This window comes from Nanorana parkeri, unplaced genomic scaffold (genome assembly GCF_000935625.1).
Source record: "Nanorana parkeri isolate BGI_ZX_2015 unplaced genomic scaffold, ASM93562v1 scaffold1332, whole genome shotgun sequence".
In the NCBI taxonomy this organism is placed as follows: domain Eukaryota; kingdom Metazoa; phylum Chordata; class Amphibia; order Anura; family Dicroglossidae; genus Nanorana; species Nanorana parkeri.
In genome coordinates, this window is record NW_017307600.1 from 203,423 (window position 1) to 223,730 (window position 20,308).

General features: G+C 46.2%; 1 protein-coding gene across 1 annotated transcript in view; it reads right to left on the reverse strand.

Moving 5' to 3' along the window:
- KIAA1549 (KIAA1549 ortholog) overlaps positions 1-20,308 on the reverse strand; it is a 69,344-nt gene that overhangs the window by 7,703 nt on the left and 41,333 nt on the right. Inside the window, exons 4-14 of the mRNA XM_018569413.1 lie at positions 18,537-18,714; positions 17,039-17,169; positions 16,766-16,949; positions 12,710-12,769; positions 9,832-9,977; positions 6,726-6,903; positions 5,474-5,652; positions 3,963-4,171; positions 3,071-3,201; positions 481-686; positions 53-276 (exon numbers count right to left, since the gene is read on the reverse strand). Coding sequence (XP_018424915.1) covers positions 53-276; positions 481-686; positions 3,071-3,201; positions 3,963-4,171; positions 5,474-5,652; positions 6,726-6,903; positions 9,832-9,977; positions 12,710-12,769; positions 16,766-16,949; positions 17,039-17,169; positions 18,537-18,714 — 1,826 coding nt within the window. The remainder of the gene's footprint in view (positions 1-52; positions 277-480; positions 687-3,070; positions 3,202-3,962; positions 4,172-5,473; positions 5,653-6,725; positions 6,904-9,831; positions 9,978-12,709; positions 12,770-16,765; positions 16,950-17,038; positions 17,170-18,536; positions 18,715-20,308) is intronic.

Here is a 20,308-nt window from a genome sequence, read left to right on the forward strand (position 1 = left end):
AGCCAATGTAGTGAGAGATGGCGGTATGATGTTGTCTGTAGATCTGTCCTACCTCTTGCGGGGCTCTATGAACACTGTGGGAACACCCAACACTGGATCCAGAATCTTATCAAACTGCATCTGTGCCCTCCGGTACATGCGCTGGCGCTCCTTGGTGTCTGTCACTCCCACAACGTCCGCCAGGGGGAACTCATAGTGTCCTTTGCGCTTAGCTCGAAGACGAATCTTATTGCGGTGGTGTTCTATCTCAGACTTGTGACGCAGCGTTGTCTGAATCTACAATGGACAGGAAAACCAGGTTATATAAAACAAAGTCACAGCAATAATGCATTTTGCCTTTTAAACCTAATCGGGTTGTAACAATATTGGAGAAAAATGAATTTAAGAAATGTAACAATATATGGAACCGAAGGATTGCAGGAGCTCTTGTACAGACGGTGACTCCCCAAGATAAGGGAGACCATCGCCCAAGATACCCACCTCTCTATTTATCTTATTGGCCTCCATCTCTCGTTCTGCCACAGACAGCCCATGCATGGGTGGGGTGGCCATCGGCTGCATGGCGATAAGTTGAATTTTGCTAGGAAGACGGCGGCTGGCCTCTGAGGAGCGCGACATCCTATCCACGTGTTCAAATATAGATGCAGAGGAATGCTGCTCCACCCCGCTGCCCAACACCGGCATCTCTTTGGAGAGAAAACATGTCAAAGATCATCAGGGCCATCATATCGGCTCTTCCTCAGTGTAATATACATGACATTAAAAGAAAAGTAATTTCCATCTCGAATAAGAAAATATTTAAACCTAGGCTCCAGTCAAAATTGAAGAGAAGGCCTGGAGATGAGAGCCGTAACTACAGATCACAGATCCCCATAGCAAAAATGTGAAGGGGGGAGGGTGGGGCCTGATGACCTCTGTGAGTAATGATGCCAAGATCCCAAAGACTCCTCTTGTGCACCTGAAGTCATCTCTATACTGTAGACTTTACCGGGGAGTAACATCAACTGCAACCACTCCAACCTTAAATGATACAGTACTGTTATCTTCACAAGTTCTATATTTAATTTGTCTCAACAACCTAATGGAGTCCCCTTGCCACCCAGGCCCCATAGCAGTCACTTGGGCTGCTGCGGCTATAGATACGCCACTGCTTGAGATGCATACAGGAAGCGCAGCGTACACTTTTGCATCCAGGCCCGACTGCGATGTTCTAGCCCACCTCGCTCCCTTCTGCTGACGATCTGGGAACACCTTCTTCTGAAAGAGTTGTGCTGTTCTCTATGTGCCCTGTTCACATAATACATGTGGTGTGCAGAAAACGAAGCTCAATGGACATGGTGTGAACAAGCCCTTACCCCACATCCTGAGTCGTCAAATTGGTCACTGAAGCTGCTCTAATAAACCGGCTCATCAGGTGGGCAGGGGAAGAAGTTGGTCATATAAACTTCATCATACCAAGTCTGAATTGCTCAGGATTGGGACAAAGTTACCTTAATCCGATTCAGGGGAAGCTTTCTCCTTGCTGTGCGCCTCAAATTCTCACCCTGGGAAGTCTCTTCACCATCCAGACAGTTAAATCCTTATGACAGCTGGAATACTTATTATCTAAACAGCCTTTCATTTAAACCAGGGGATATGCAGACCATGTACTCCTGATTACCAGCACCATCTCCTGTTGCCAAAGAGGGGGCTGCAAAGCACAGAATCATCTAACAGCAGGCTGCAGCCCTGGCCAAAAGGGTCATGAAAAGCCTCCTAATTCTTTCTGCAATGTCTTATATAAAACTCAGATTATCGATGATCTAAGAAGACTTTCTGACAGTAGCAGACCCAGAGTAAAAGGAGCGGGGGACCAAATTACTACCAACTGATTGCTTGTTTGTTAATACTTCCCTCTGGCGGTCATAAGCAGCACTTCACCAGCTAGAACTTCAGGAAAACACTTTTTTTTTTAGATTTGCAGGGTGCAGATAAGTAAAAGAATATCGACAACATATTGTGCCCCTGGCATCCCACCCAGCGACATCACTATTTGCCAGGAGCTGGGTAGGACGCCAGCCAGAGCATCCCTGGTTGCTAAAAGATGAGTGGGGAGATGTGTAAGGGCCATACACATCTCCCCTCTCGGCACTTAGCAACCTGGGACACTTGGCCCGATGTCCTGCCCAGTTCCTGGCAAATAATGATGTCACTGGTTGCCATGCCAGGAGATGGGTGGGACGCCAGCCAGAGCGACCCTGGTTGCAAAGAGTCAGGCAGTAGATGTGTATGGTAGAGGGGTGGGGAAAGAAAAAAAAAAAGTCAGCTGTCTACATCGTTAAGCGAACTTTCGCTGACTCACGAAGGGGTGCCCCCTTCAAGTGCCATACCCTGGATTCGCCACTGCAGATAAGTTACCACTAATGCTGTGTATACTGGGCCTGGGTGGCTATTGGGATGCTAAAAATCCTACTGTCGGCTATGAGCTTCAGTCGCTGTGAGAGATTGTTTTGGCTACAGTGAAGGATCAAAGATTCTTTTCATAGAACACAAGACATTCTGTGAATGGACCAGGGAAGATCACGCTGTTTAAACCCCTTCCCCTCGTCCATTCACAGAATGCCTTGGGTTCTGTGAAAAGAAGGCAGGGCTTTTTTTTTGTGAATGGACAAGGGGAGAGTGAATGACTCGAATCCTTCACTGTACTATAACCGGCACTATCAGTCTCAGTGAACCAAAGTCCTCTACTGTATCAGTCGTGACTAAAGGGAGGATTTTTAGCATCCCCTGCAGCCATCCAGACCCAGTGTACACAGTAACTGGACCCACTTTAAAAATTCCCCTCTACCAATCAACCTAAAACTGAGCTGGTCAGTTCTGGCCGATCCTTTGGACTGATATTTATTACAAAAGAACCAGTAATAGTTTTTTTTTTACTAAATTGTCTTTTGGAGAACCACAGAAGACAGTGCCATGTACAGAGAGGAAGTGCATCTAGTGTAGGATTAGATTAACAATAGGCCCATTTCTTCAGACTGTCAGGAAGGAAAGCAGAGGATTCTCATCACACGTCCTGGATATATGGACTCACCTCCTTTGCCTTTTGGTCGCTGTGGGGTTTCACGCGGAGGAGCTGAGGGCCGCGGAGATCCATCCTCACCCGAATCCCTTCCGCTCGATGGTTCACTAGCGGTTGATCCCACGTCTGAGGGGCTAACCCTACTGCCAAAAACAGAAAAGAAAATGCTATGTGGCTGCCCGTGTCAATTGGTACAAACACACTTAAACCTTAAAACCACTAAATACCCCATTTAAGTATATATATTTGCAGCTGTTTTACCAGCCAATGCATTTGTATTTCGGACTATCCAGTTCTGAGAATTACACAGCTCTGCCAGATAGGACAGCCAGTCTAGTGACCTGATTTTTCTCTATTTTAGCTAAACAACAGAGCTTGGTCACCTCCCAACCCTCAGCCTGTGATTTGACAGTGAAGGAGCAGCACCAGGCTGATGAGGTCATCCCTTTACTCTATGTTAGTATGTTCCTTGTCAGCACACATACATGCAGCAGAGCCTGACCGGCCCCCCCAGTGCTGCCTATTCCAGTCTAAGCCCTGCTTGTATAAGGGACTACAATAAAGCAAAGTGTAGGTATAGGTTTTAATGGGAGGGATGAAGGAGGTGGGGAGGATGTCAGAGTCTGATGCAAGGCATAGAGATGCAAAAAGCATGTCCTACAAGGGATCCCGCAAACCTGACTCAAATTTTGCCCAGAAGCAGTGTGAAAGGCCTACTGAATCCGTCTGCAGCTGACTAAACAGCTGCAATGTTCCCCGGATAGTATTAGGATCTCACTGATTGGTTGTTGGAGATAAAATATAACCAATCTGCAGCAAGCTGGTGTCCCAACCATGGCGGATACATATTTTAATGTCCGATCCAGAACATTTCTTCCACAACTGCCGTTGCTTTATCCCTTACCTGCTGCGGTGGCGCCCGACCTTGTTGTGCTTAGCGGAAGCCTTGGACTTTGGGCTGGGGATATCTCCATTTTCAGAGGGGGTGGAGTCTTTCAGGGGTCCGTGTAACACCGGCAGTGGAGGCTCGTGAACGATGAGAACTTCATCTTTATTGTGCTGGCCCAGGTGCTGCTTGGCAAAGTCAAAGCCCTTAACATTGGGGGCCTGGAGCTAGGGGGCGGAGCATAGGACACAACCAACAACTGTTTGCATGCTGTATGTACAAAGTATCACCGCTGTACTATGTATGTTATACTATGCATGTTATACTATGTATGCCAGTGACGGGGAACGTTTGTGAACCTGAGCGCCCAAACTGCAACAAAAAATCTATTTATTTATCTCAAAGTGACAACACCAAAAAGACGTATTGGCATTGTGTTGCAGTTTGTGCGCTGGGCTATAAAAAATGTTCAGCATCACTGCCTGCCGGCAAAAAAACGGGAACACACATTCAAATATTTATACACTCAATAAAACACACACATCACACACGTAATGGAACACACACACATCACACACGTAATGGAACACACACACACATCACACACGTAATGATAAAACACACATATCACACACGGATTTAAAACACACACATATCACACAATCATTAAAAAAACACATCACACGCATTAAAACACATACATCACGCACTCATTAAAAACACACACACACACACACACATTTAAACACACACATCACACACTCATTAAAAAACACACACATATCACACGCTCATTAAAAAACACACATCACACATGCATTTAAACACATACATCACACATGCATTTAAACACATACATCACACATGCATTTAAACACACACACATCACACATGCATTTAAAACACACACACACACACATTACACATGCATTTAAAACACACACACATCACACATGCATTTAAACACACACATATCACACACTAGGATGAACCTTATTTCAAAGATATCCCCAAGGGGTCCAATTATAAACTATGCACAGGGCCATTCACCCTGTAAATATTGGTTCTGTGAACATTCGCTCAGTGCAGAATGCCAAAAAGATCGTTCTTTACAAGGGAATGTACTTGCATGTAATATCACATTATGACCACTAGATGGCACTGAGGAACACAGACAAATTTTCTATGTTTCTGTAGCGCCATCTAGTGCCCATAATACGAAATTACGTTACAACATTTGAAAATGCATTACACTTCTAAAGAAAAATAAAATAACTTTCCTTTTGGCATGAATTTGCACGGAGGGAGATATTCTCAGAGCAAACAGCCCTGTGGATTGTTCATAAATAGACCACCATAGTCACCATAAGCTAAGTGATAAAGATAAAACCAGGCAATGATATCTTGTAATCTCCTCGATGTGCTAAAAGGACTGTAAATGTTCTTCCATCAGAACTGACCATAAAAATTGAAGCTCTAGAAAATGAGATTTTGCCAAGAGATGGCGCAGCCCTCAGGATTCCCCTCACCTTCTGTCTCTGTTGCAAGTTGCTGATCGTATCCGGCTGGAAGTCGAGTTTGTCGGTCCGGCAGAGTTTCCAATACAGGATGATGATGATGATGGTCACCACCAGTACTGGCACAGCCACACCTACGATGATCCAGAGGTTCTGTGCCTGCCGGTCCGTCTCTGGGGGCTGGTTCATTGCTGCAGAAAGACACGATTACAGCAACTGCACCCACCTCTGCGCACCCCAATATAACCCTACTCCGTACCAAACTTCATCCTCTTCTACTAAAGGATACCCTCCTATATGTATTGGTCTCCCCTAGAACCCTCCTCTACAGTGCCGATGCTAGGATTCTTGCCTACACAGGCAATGTGCATTTTTGCGCCCCCCCGAACCTCCTTCCCCCCTCCCCGAACACTCTATATACCAATCAGTGCCCTCCATCTCCTTGTAACATCCTTCATCAGATCTTGTGGTATAATACATCTCTCCGCTCACTCGCCAAGCACTGCTTCCTCCTCCATTATCTAACAAGGCACCCACCATCAGTATACTACTCCTGCCTCCTCTTCCTTCAATAACTGACACTGTCACCATTTATACAGATTACTGATCCAGCACTGCTTCTTCCTCCACTATCTAACAAGGAACACAGTTACCCTATAAACAAATTACTGATCCAGCACTGCTTCCTCCTCCACTATATAACAAGGCACACACTGTCACCATTCATACAGATTACTGACCCACCACTGCTTCCTCCACCACTATATGACAAGGCACACACTGTCACTATTCATACAGATTACTGATCGAGCACTGCTTCCTCAACCATTATATGACAAGGCACACACTGTTACCCTATAAACAAATTACTGATCCAGCATTGCTTCCTCATTTACTATATCACAGGGCACACGATACCACCTTATATACAGCATACTGATTGAGCACTGCTTCCTCCTCCACTGTCTTACGATATACACACTGTCACCTTATATACAACTTACTGATCCAGCACTGCTTCCTCTTCCACTGACACAGATACCTTGTATGCAGCTTTCTCATTAATGTACCATTTCCATCTACTCTAGTTCTGATTGTACTAAGCTTTGTATATGGATTGCTGCCAGACTCTGTGTATTTGATTTTCACTGTTCTCTTTTACATAATGGTGTATATATCCCCTCCTCTGGAAACAGAAATCAATAAAAATTAGAAACCCTCTAGTCTCTACCAGCATGACAATGTGTATGAATGTGTCACTCACGTTGTGCCACCACTCCCTGCAATCGGTATCCGAGGATGATGGCCGCTCGCTGGATGTTCACCTCATTGATCAAGCTAGAAGCCTTATCAGCAGCTAACCGTCCTCCATACTGATCCTCGATGAAATAGATCAGCTCCACCGGGTCATCCAAACCTTCCATCCGGGAAATATTCACCATCTGCGAGGACAGAATGGGTGAGTGCCGCTTCACAGTTGTGTGTCAGACTTTGTACATGGGGCTATCTAAAGGGGTCTTTTTCACAAACATCCCTCATTCTCACAGAGCAGTACCCTTCAACCTTGCAGAACAGCACCACTCGCCTGCATAGAGCGCCCCTCACAGAACAGCACCCCACCCTCTGCCAGAATAGAGCCCAAAAAGGGTGTACTATTCCAAATATCTCAATGAACACAGGTGCTAAAAAAAGTTTTTGTTTCACATACCATCCCGTTATAAAAAAGAAAACAAAAAAACTACCTGGAAGCAAAATACATTACTGACCCTTCATTTTCCCTTCACTGTCTGGAAAACATCAACAACTGGACCATTTACTGGCTATACTGGTCATAACCATGGACATATTTTGCACTTCCTAAAGGGAAGATACACCGATAAGCCATAACATTATGATCACCGGGAGGTGAAATGAATAACATTGATTATCTCATTCCAATGGCACCTGGAAGTGGGTGGGAGATATTTGAGTGACTTTGACAAGGGCCAAATTGTGATGGCTAGACGACTGGGTCCGGGTAACTCCAAAACTGCAGCTCTTGTGGGATGTTCCCGGTCTGCAGTGGTCAGGACCGACCAAAAGTGGTCCAAGGAAGGAGAACTGGTGAACTGGCAACAGGGTAATGGATGGCCAAGGCTCATTGATGCACGTGAAGAGAGAAGGATGGCCCGTGTAGTCCGATCCAATAGAAGAGCTACTGGAGCTCAAATTGCTGAAAAAGTAATTGCTGGTTCTGATAGAAAGGTGTCTGAACACACAGAGCATTGCATTGTATTGCATATGGGGCAGCGTAGCTGCAGACCAGTCAGGGTGCCCATGCTGACCTGCATCCACCTCTAAAAGCTCCTACAATGGGCACGTGAGCAACAGAACTGAAACACGGAGCAATGAAAGAAGGTGGCCTGCTCTGATGAATCACATTTTCTTATACATCATGTGGATGGCCGGGTGCGTGTGTGCCACTTACCTGGGGAAGAGATCAAACCAGGATGCACTATGGGAAGAAGTCAAGCTGGCAGAGGTAGTGTGATGCTTTGGGCAATGTTCTGCTGGGAAACCTCTGGTCCTGACATTCATGTGGATGTTACTTTGACACGTACCACCTACCTACACATTGCTGCTGACCAAGTACACCCCTCCATGGAAATAGTATTCCCTGATGGCAGTGGCCTCTTTCAGCAGGATAATGCGTCCTGCCATACTACAAAAATAGTTCAAGAATGGTTTGAGGAACACAGCAATGAGTTTGAGGTGTTGACTTGGCCTCCAAATACTCTAGATCTCAATCCAATTGATCATCTGTGGGATGTGCTGGTAAAACAAGTCCAATCCATGGAGGCCGATCACCTCACAACTTAGAGGACTTAAAGGATCTTCTACTGTCAGATTTGTGCCAGATACCACAGCGTACCTTCAGATGTCTAGTAGAGTCCATGCCTCAGTAGGTCAGGGCTGTTTTGGTGGCAAAAAGGGGAACTACTCAATATTAGGCGGTGGTCATAATGTTATGGTTGATTGGTGTATAGTTTATTTCAATATTTGTATACATTGGTCACATGACTGATGCCAGCAAGGAGACTACTTGGGAATATTCCAGAATACTATATACTATTTTATATTATTTTTTACTATGGGAGCATTTTCATTAAAGTAACACTGTACCTAGATTACAGGTCTGTCTTAATAGAAACCTCTAATGGGAGAGACACCAGGCAGCCATTGCTGACCTTTCTCTGAAAGTGCTAGATGCCTGGCTGTAGCTGGGCTTCAATACAGACTGACCACTGAGACACTGACCCAGAACAAGGAACCTCAGATTGTTGCAAGAGCTCCCAGTCTCTATACTTGCTCCTGGCATGTGTGAGTCAAAGTGCTAAAGCTACTGGATCAGCATTGAAGCCAGGTAATTCGAATTTTCAGAAGGGGATGTCTACGATGGCAGTCGCCATACTTCCTCCGCTCACATTTCCGTTTCATTAAACCAAAATCCTTTGAATTAAGCTGGATGTACATACAACTTCTCCCCACCAGGTGGCAGCACAGTTCTGTGAGCCAAGATTGTGAATGGGATTGGTCCAGCTAAAGTCAGACAATAAAAGCCAATGGATGTCTTAGCTTAATTGCCGATTGGCTGCCCTCGCTGGATTTTTTTTGCAGTCTTCTAACAAGTCATCACCGGACATAAATGTTCTTAATCCTTGCAGTGGGGCTACCCAGTAACGTCACAACGGGGGTGCAGGGGCTGCGGCCTGCACCCGGGTGACACCATTGGAGGGGTGACACCAAAATGTCCCCTATTCTCTCTGCCGGCGTCCATCACAAGATGGCCGCCGGCAGGTATCAATAAGATGGCTGCGCATATGCGATAACGACACCTGGCCTCGAGACGCTCCTGACTCTGGACATATATTTTCTTAATCTTTGCAGTGGGGCCGAAAATAAAAAAGTTATACTCCCCCGATCCCCAGAACCGACTCACTGTTAGACCGGTCCCTGGAGCCTCTCTTCCCCTCCGCTGCATCGGTCTAAGGATCCTTGAGTCATCATGTCCTATACACAGTGTATAGGACATGAGGATTCTGAGGGACATACCATCACTGCAGCGGAGTGAGGAGGGAGTGCTATGACAGCCGGTCAGCCCTGGCAGTGTAGGGGTAGCGCCACTGCAAGGGTTAATACAAATTTTACCCGGAGTTCTTCTTTATGTTAGCCAAAAAAGCGTATCACCTAAACTTCAAACGTTCTGCACTAAGCGATGGCCAACATGGTACAATACTCCACTATTCTGTTCCCAATGGAAGTTTCCTGGAGCGGTCGCGGTGTTCCCCGCCTGGGGTCACGTGACCGGAAGGGATTTTGCCCCACCTCACCTGCACGGAGTTGCTCCCGGCGTAGCTGGCTCTCTTCCAGCGCCTCTTCTGTAACGTGGCCTCGCTGATGAGCTGAGCCAGCTTCCTCTCCATCTCCGCCTGGAAGGCCTCGTCCCTCAGCTGCTGCTCCTGGACGCCGAGCAGGACTGCCGCAGACAAATGGGAAGAGCAACTTATAGACATGGAAATGGGATTCTACAACACTCAGCAACCACACTCACAGATAAGAACTGGCCAGGGAATTGTGGGGCGCCCTATACAAGCACCAATTACTGACCTGTAGGTATAAAACGGCCTTCAGCTATTAAATAGAACATTGATATGAACCTTTAAAGTCTTACCCTAGCACCATTGTACTGGCTCCTCTCCTTCCTCTGATTTCACTGCACGCTGTGTGCTCCTCATAATGTGCATCAGAGGCTGCAGCAAGTCAGATAGAGCCCCTCCCATTTCCTGGCTGGAGGACATCCAGCATCATCTAACTGTTTCCTCCCCAGACTGACTGTCCCTATCCTGCCCTATTTTCATCAGATTTCAGTCACTGAGGTTCAGTATCACATGTGGGTGTTGTCTAGGGCAGTGTGTATGCAAATGCAAACCCACTCCTCCAGACTGACATCCACCCATCAAGGCAATGTAATATTTGCATAACTCCTCCCAAGCGCCAGGCGGCTGCTTGTATCAGGAGGCGTTCTGAGGCAGGGTGCTGTGATACTTTCAGGAAGCTATGTAAAGAACCCTGCAGGCCCCTTCTGCATTGCATAGAGAAGCACAGCGACCCAGTGATGACATCAATGGTTCTAATATGAGGTATGGAAACGAAACGGAAACATTCATCTAAACATTTAATTAGCATGTTGATGAGATGGGGAAATAATGAACCAGGGAAGGCAAAATATAAGCAGGTTTCAACTTGAAAGCTTACTCCAGCCCACATGTTTTTAGCTTTACAGGGAGGGGTCTTCGTTGCTGTCTGTGGCCTAATAATCCTTCCAACATAGACACAGGGCTGGATTTACATAGGGGCTACTGGGGCGCCAGCTCTAGGCCTACCACTGAAAATAGGCCCAGCTAGCCCAGATCTCCTCGGTATGCCAGATGGCAATCCGGGCCGAACACAATCAGACAGAGACGCCGGCAACTCTCTAATCAGGCATATTAGGCAGCCCCATAAGGCCCCGGCGAGGAGTGAGCGGCCACCTAATTATAGAGCCTCTGCTGCTTCCTGTCCGACTGACCGACAGCACCAGGCCCATGATGCTTGTAATCCGGCCCTGCGTAGGCACACACTGTAACATGGACTATTTTTCCTAGCACAATATGGAAGAGTTGGAAAAAGGTCTTTTATTTCACTGAAAATCCAGCAGGTGTACGGAGTATCCATGCTGGAAGTTAAAAGAAGACCGGGGTAAAGTAGTGGTACCATTATTTTATGTTTTGGATAAACTGGGAAAATGTTTTTCGGTCAGGCTTCTTTTTACCTTACTTCCTGTCCCTGTGACATCTAAACAAAAAAAAATGGAAAAAGTGGTTGTCACCAGGTCAGGAAGGTACAGCAAATCCTTGTCAGAAGGTCTATTCCAGGGGTAAGCAACCTTGGCACTCAAAGACTGACACAGGCATGACTCACAGAAAAAACATATAAACAGCGCTCTCGGATGGGCAACAAACTAGCTTAGAGGCGTGTGTGCAGCCCTGGGAAACAGGAGGAGAACCTGTGGATTGTGAATATTCAAAAAACCAAGGAAGGGCGCAGAGAACACTGGCTAGTTAACAAAGTAGTGATGAAAAAAACTGAAGGTGGTGGCACTTACGTGTGATTGCCAGGATCTGGAGATGGGCGGCCGGTGTGGAGGATCGGGGCACTCGTGATGTGGTGTCCGACTGTGATCGATGTATTGGTCCAAGTGGTATATCCACGGGAGGGTGTGGATGAGAAGAGGGGACTTCGCCTGAAGTGCCGTGAGGGGTCTGTACGGAGCATGACTCCCAGATGCAAGGCATGATTGGATTTGTAGTTCACCACAACTGGAGTGCCAATGTTACCTACCCCTGGTCTATTTCCTTCGTCACTCTAGTAATTATGTGTTTTTCTTTGCCTGTTTCCTCTTTAGATAGATTCCCTATTACTCCCGATGGGGACACAGAAGGTAATAAAAAACGGACACTTCAACTCTTCCCCAATATATCATAATCAAAAGCAAATGTTATGTCTGGACTTAGGCACTGAACTCAAGATAATATCTGCTGAATTGCTGAAAGGGAACAGATGAGCTTCCTTTTATAAAATGGGGCTCAGCATTCTTCTAGATTATATATAAATTGCTATATAGGATCTATATAGTACAAGGATGAGAGGCCACCACCTAAAACTGGTGGAGAAAAGATTTAAACACAAGGTGCGTAGGGGCTTTTTTTCCCAGTTAGAGCAGTTCAAATTGGGAACTTGCTGCCACAAGCATTGGTATCAGCTGAGAGTATGGAATCATTCAAAAAGCATTTAGATACCTTCATAAGAGACCGTAACATACAGGGGTACAGGTACTTTTAAACCTAAGACCACACAGGGATTCATATACACACACACACGCAGAATCACATACAGACACACAAAGAACTTGATGGACCCGTGTCTTTATTCAACCTCAAATAGTATGTAATTTTAAAAGATTATATATATATATATAAGGGCCATGTGGTTTTGGATTTTGTTTTCCCTTAATAATAAAAACCTTCCTTTAAAAACTGCATGTTGTGTTTACTTGTGTTATCTTTGACTAATATTTAAATTTGTTTGATGATCTGGAATAAATTGTTCATTAGATTATAAATCGGATTGCACTACAATACACAGAGCTCGGTCTGTAATGAGCCTTACCTGTGCGCAGCCAGGAATCCTTCAGGTGCGGAGAGGTATTGAGCTGAGGATACTGAGAGGCTGAAAACACAATGACACGAAAAATGTTACAATGTCTCCAAAGCTGGAATCCGACTATACAATGAAAACATACAAGACAATATGGAAACAATTATACCTGCAAAGTATGTGAAGTATTAAAATAACATAAATAACAATAATAAATAACAGAGCTCATATCGATCACGATGTATGCAGTGCAGGAATTATTGATTAGATATTCATCTAGCGCTGGTAATTTACATAGTTGCACTTTTCACATCAGTCCCTGTACTCAAGGAGCTTACAGTCTAAGGTCCCTATATCACATGCATACATACTAAGGGCCAATACAGTCAGCAGCCAATTAACCTTCTTGTCTTGGAGTGTGGGAGGAAACTCACGAAAGTACAGGAAGAACATGTAAAATCCATGCAGATAGTGTCCTGGCTGTCCTTGATTTGAACTGTGGACCTCAGTGCTGCAAGGCAGAAGTTCTAACCACTGAGCTACTGTATTAAATTTATTATAGGGATTTATACTGTATAGTGCTGTCAATTTACACACTTCTCTCACTAAAGGTGGCCATACACTTTACAACCTTAGTCTTGCGAGGGTTGTAAAGTAATTTAAAAAACGTACGATCTGCCCATCTTGGACAGGAAGATCGTACTTGCGATCATCGTAAGCCCGCCCCGCTTCCGATGACCGCAATGCTGAACGGGCAGTGTGCGTGTGCACACACCGGCCCGTTCGGCCTTTGTCTCCCAAGCATGCCACAAACCAGCCGAAAATCGTAAGATTTTCGGCTGGTTTTCGAACATGCTCCTTAGACAAAAGACGTGCGACCGTACAGTAAATACGGTCGCACACCTTCCATACACTTTGCGATTATCATATGATCGCGGGATTTCCCACGATTATCGTGCGATAATCGCACAGTGTATGGGCACCTTTAGTCAGATAGGGACCTTAGATTGTAAGCAAGTGGAGGGCAGGGACTGATGTGAAGGAATAGTATGTATAGCACGGTGTGAATTGACCCTTCAGCAGAGCGACATAGTGATGAAGGGTCCCTGCGAGGTCCCGAAACGTCAGCTTCTGATGACGTGACGTTCTTCAATAAACATATCAATGAGATATCAATATCGGAACTTTTCTTTGTGTGTGCCGGTGACCCACTGAGATTACTCACTGAGTTTTGCACGGTGCCATCAATGCGATCACTATGAGCACCACCAATATTGTAAGGTCGTAGACCGTAAGGAGTGCAGGTGGTTCTTGGAAACAATTGTAAATACAATTCCCTTCTTTAATAAATGATGAACTGGCTGCAAACATAGAAATATACTTTAAATATGCTCAGTTTATAGTGTTTTGCATTGTTAATGGTTTCAATGTGATTAGTAAGATTTCATAGTGACAGGGCCTCTTTCCCCATGTATCCCAATGATAACAGTGACCTGCACTCCTGGTGATGTAATAGCTGTCTTAGTTCAGCCCGGCGGTCTCATGTCCTCTCTCTGGAGGATGATGTCACTGTGTATTCAGTGGCTGTTTATACAGACAAAGCCCCCCCGTCTCCTGCCTTCCTGAGTCCCCCTTGAATAATACAAGGTCTGAACAAAGCAGATTCCTGAGCCGCAAACTTTCCCACATTCTCCGACTCCCGGAGGGCAAATACACCGAGTGTCAGAGGAGCGGATCCCATACATGGAATACTTCATGCCGGGGAAGGATTTCCATGAGCAGAGGGAACATGGTGATACATACAAATCTTATTTCCAAAAACCTCTTTTGATAGAAATGTTGTAGATAATTTACAGTATTCTAAAAAAAAAGTGTTAGGCTGGGCACACACCTTACAACCATCGCAATACTTTTGTCTTGCGATGGTTGTAAGGTAATTAAAAAAAACGTGCAATCTGTCTATCTTGGACAGGCAGATCGTACTTGAGATGATTGCAAGCCGCGCACCCCTGAGGGGCGGGCTTCCGATGACCGCAATGCTGAACGGGCAGTTGTAAGATAAAATCCCGTCCAGCTTCTATCTTACGAACATGCTACACACCCGCCGAACATCGTACCATGCTCGGCGGGTTTTCGAACATGTTCCTAAGATAAAAGTCGTGCGACCTTACAGTAGTAGAGGTCGCACAGCTTCCACACACCTTACGATAAATCGTACGATCGCGGGATTTCCCGCGATTATCATACGATTATCGCAAGGTGTGTGGGCACCTTCATTCATGGTGTTCAACTGATGGAAGGTGAAGACTAGGGCTGCAACCAACTAATCAATTAATTGATAATGAGAATAGTTGTCAACCATTCTCATTATCGATTAGTTGGTTGGATCCCCTAGCTCTCTCCTCCACGCTGGGAGAAGGGCACAGCAAGCAGTGGGCGGGTGCTATTGGTTATTGCCATTTGAAAAGGCCAATAGCAGGCTGGCTATTGCACCCGCCCACTACCTGCTGTATTTGCATTCAGCTGCTGCTTGCGGAACCTTGCCACTGGCAGCTCATTCCTCGGCTGAAGCTATTCAAGCTGCATGTGCTTACAATACAATTATTTTTTTTTTAATTATAAAAAGGTGGAAAAAAGTCATTTTTGGTTTCGGTCTGACAAATTCTGCTGCGGGAGGTGCACTGCGGTGCCATTCATTTCAAACGCGCAGCTTTATTATGAAGTAAACTTTATGTCTGTAATACTGCAGTGTGTATTTTATTTAAATTAAGGATGGTATTTCATTTTTTTTACCGAAAAAAAATCGGCCAACTAATCGATTATGAAAATGATCATTAGTTGCAGCCCTAGTGAAGACCGAGCTGTCATCAAGCAATCTAATACTTGCAAAACACGTATACCGTAGATTTTCTCTGGTCAGCTTGTGGGATGAACGACAAAAAACGGATCGATAAACAGCATGGATGGAGGAATCCCCCCCTACTGACTTCTGTATTCAGCCAGTCCCAGCACCTGCAGCTATTACCCAAAACAGTGACTACATCTTAAAGGAACAGTACTGGGAGAGTAAAATGTACTCTTCACAAAAGTTTGAGCCGGCGTGTGACAGCTGCAGTGCCACAGTCTATAGCTCCAGAACTGAGTGATCGCAAACCGCTGATCGCTCAGCTCATGGTCTTCTTCCTGCAGGGAGCGGTGACTGTCCGTTACCTCTCCCCACAGGGATTCCCCCCTCCACTCTCTCTTTTCCCCCAGTGCTCACTAGTGAGACAGACCAGGGAGGGGCGGGCACAGCTGGCTCTAGATCCAGAGCGGCAGAGCCAACTGTCAATCAGGCAGTGGGGTGGATCCTGACAATATTGTTGGGACTTTTCCCGGCTGCAGTGCGGCTCTGCGCCATCAGCATATAGCTAGCAGCTGATTTTGGGACACAGGAGGACATTAGTAAATGTCCTCCTGTGACCCAAAAGAGAACTATAGCCCCCCCCCCCCAAAAAAAAAGATTTGGCTATAGTTCTCTTTTAAACCAGGTGTAGGCAACCTTGGCACTCCCAGCTGTGCTGAAACTACAAATGTCATCATGCCTCAGCCTCTGGGAGTGATGCCTGTGTATGTCAGAGTCTTGCAATGCCTCATGGGACTTGTAGTTTCAAAACAGCCAGAGTGCCGAGGTTGCCTACCCCTTTCGTAAAGGGTGCAGCCATTGTTTGGCTGAACATTTTTCCACTGGGCTCAGCCAATCCACTGACACTATGGCTGCTCTGTTCATTCCCCTTTCCTCTTTTATAGTGAGGAGACAAAAAAAACCTTGAAATCTGGCGAGTTCAAGATTCACAGTCCTGCCGAGTGTATGTGCACATTCACCCTGGACACTGAATGCAGAATGGCCTTTTAACTATGGCCATTAGGTATACAAAGACCATTCAGTGTCCAGGGTGAATCTGCACATACATTTGGCAGGACTGTGAATCTTGAACTCGCCAGCTTTGCCTATAAACCATGGTAGCAGCGTACATGGAGCTCAACCCTACTCCCAACTCATCCCTACAGCCATGACGCCATACTCACGTTCTGCGATCTGTTTCACCGGAAAGCCCAGGAAGAAGCTGAACTCCACCAGGCTCAGATTCCTGAGCTGATCGCTGATCTCAGAGCCGTTCAGGAATCCGCCGCGGTCTTGGACAGTGTACGTGATAGTGACCGGAGCCTTCCAGACCATGTCCCGGGGCAAACTGGTGCTGATATTCACTATCTGCAGGGTGGGAAGAAAAATAAAAGTAGATTTTTCACCAGGAGTGACAGAATAACGGACAGGTCATCGGTGGCATAAATCTCTGTTACCTGAACGGTGACATTCTCCTTCTCCTGGCGCAGTCGGCGCACCTCGTACAATGCCAGGCTCAGGCCCCTCTGGATCTGCTCGCTGAATGTGCAGAGTCGGATATCGACTGACTGCGGCACAAACTGCAGGACTGAAGAGGAAGCGACAAAGACAGTGAATAGAACCGGATCCATCATGCAGAACACCCCCCCTTCTACACAACATAGGGGGAAGGAATTCTGTAGTCCACAGAGAGATCTGGGTGAGATGAAGCACAAGCAGAGAGCGCAGGACGTAATCAAGATTTGTGGCAGAATCAACTGGGATTTGTTTTGCACTTATTGATCATATACTGTACAACAAAACACTTTCAATTAGGAATGCACCAGTACCGTTTTTTCGGTATCTAGTAAGAGTACCGATATTTTTTTTTCGGTACTCGCCAAATACCGATACCGGAAGTCACATTAAATGTAATGACTCGCCACCCGGCTTCCTGATTAGCAGGGAAGCCATCTCCATGCTCCCTCGTCACCTGGTGACGAGGAAGCATGGAGCTGGCTTTCTGGCCAATCAGGAAGACGGGCAGCATGTAATGACACGCTGCCCGGCTTCCTGATACCGGAAGTATCGGGCTTGGCATCGGAGCATTTGGGCGAGTACTATTATCGGTATCGGTGCATCCCTACTTTCAATGGTATAGTGAAGAGATCAAAGAGCAGCAAATAGGAGACATCTATTGTTAGGGTTTATATACACCAGGTGTGGGCAAACTACAGCCTTCGAGTTGTGGTGAAACTACAAATCCCACCATGCAATCGTCTCTGGGAGTCGTCTGTGAGTCTTGCAATGACTCATGGGACTTGTAGTTCCACAACAGCTGGAGGGCCGCGTTTGCCCACACATGATATACACTATTAATGCTCGGGGCTTGACCCTCCCCAATCGATCCTTCAATTGATTTTTGGTGAAAGGGCTGGTCTGAAAATTTCCAACTGCACAGTGACTGCAGCCGAAGTTACTGTTCAGGTATTGTGACAGCAGCTGGTGTGATGCTATACCAGGAGTGGGCAACTCCGCCCCTCCGTCTGTGCTTCAACTACAAATCCCAACATGCCTCTGCCTTTAGAAGCCATGCCTGTAACTGCCAGTCTTGCATGGCCTCATGGGACTTGTAGTTCCACAACAGGTAGAGGGCCGGAGTTGCCCACCCCTGTGCCATACAATAGCCCTTTGGGGGTGGTACCCCATCTGCACTGCAACAGTGGATGGGGGAGTCAAGAATTTTTTTTTTTTAAACTGTCAGTGTATAGACAGCTTTAGAGCCTTCTCCATTGTAGACAATAGTCACCAAGGGCCTCCTGTTGGCTCCTGGGTGAGACCGTATGGCTCCTGAACTCTATGTGCATGGGTCAATCCATGCTCCGTCACAGTCACAAAACCTTTTCATCAAGATCTCCGGAGGGAAGCCCGATGACGACGGATCGCAAACCAGAACAGGCGCTCATCTGGTCTCACCTGTTTGAACTTGGAATCTTTGCTCCAGTCCGAGAAGTGGGACCTGCAGGGATACGATGGGACGAGCTGGTCCGACCACAAGGCTGCTCCTGCCCAAAACATTAACAATGGCAATGGCAGCGTACACAAAGGGTCCGGAGGTCACCATGAACGAGTAGCTCTCAGATACCGTGTAGACCTGCAAAACAATGAAACAAAACAGCACACCAATGAAAACCATCCCAATCACACCAACCTAATCTATATAATAAAGCCGCCGCATGCAATGCATATAAAATACGGCATTTCCCAAATACAGAAATGTAAAAGGTCAAATTTATATTCATATAAGATATGAGATATTCATTAGGGGTCAGGAGGCGGGGCAGTGGTACAGAATCTGCAGATTGGCAGGCTTTGACATGTGTGTCACTAGGGATGCACCGATACCACTTTTTTAAGACCGAGTACCGATACTTTTGATCAAGTACTCGCAGATACCAATTACCGATACTTTTTCTTAAAGGGACAGGTCACATTTTTTCTAAAGCTATACAAACAAATGCTTTAAGATCACTTTCTTAATATTATGATTCATGAGATGACGAGGGAGCATGACGCCGGCTTCCCGGCCAATCAGAATGCTGGGCGCTGAGTCTATACAAGGCGCCCGGCTTCCCGATTGGTCAGGAAGATAGCTTCCTGATTGGCCGGGAAGTCGGCTCCTTGCTCTCTCATCACAAGTGACGGGAGAGCATGGAGCCGTTTTCTGGCCAATCAGGAAACCGGGCAGCGTGTAATGATCCGTTGCCCGGCTTCCTGATACAGGAAGTACTCGTGCTAGGTATCTGAGCATTTGGGCGAGTACGAGTACTCATCCAAATACTCGGTATCGGTGCATCCCTAGTTGTCACCCTTGTTATGGGGGACCATAAGAGTATGCATGCTACTTCACCAGACTATTGGGAGGAAACAAAATTATATATATATACATACACTATATTGCCAAAAGTATTGGAACACCCCTCCAAATCATTGGATTCAGGTGTATAAAATCAAGCACCTCGGCATGCAGACGCTTCTACAAACATTTGTGAAAGAATGGGTCGCTCTCGGGAGCTCAGTGAATTGAAGTGTGGTTGTCACCAGCGCAATAAGTCCATCCGTGACATTTCCTTGCTACTCAATATTCTGCGGTCACCCGTTAGTGGTAATATAACAAAGTGGAAGCAACTGGGAACAACAGCAACTCAGCCACGAAGTGGTAGGCCATGTAACATGACAGAGCGGGGTCAGCGTATGCTGAAGCGCACAGAAGTCACCAACTGTCTGCAGAGTCAATAGCTACAGACCTCCAAACTTTGTGTGGCCTTCAGATTGGCACAACAACAGTGTGTAGAGAGCTTCATGGAATGGGTTTCCATGGCCGAGCAGCTGCATCCAAGCCTTACATCACCAAGTGCAATGCAAAGCGTCGGATGCTGTGGTGTAAAGCACGCCGCCACTGGACTCGAGAGAAGTGGAGACGTGTTCTCTGCAGTGACCAATCACGCTTCTCTGTCTGCCAATCCGATGGACGTGTCTGGGTTTGGCGGTTGCGAGGAGAACGGTACTTGCCTGACTACATTCTGCCAAGTGTAAAGTTTGGTGGAGGGGGGATTGTGGTGTGGGGTTGTTTTTCAGGGGTTGGGCTTGGCCTCTTAGTTCCAGTGAAGGAAACTCTTAAGGCATCAGCATACCAAGACATTTTGAACAATTTCATGCTCCCAACTTTGTGGGAACAGTTTGGGGAT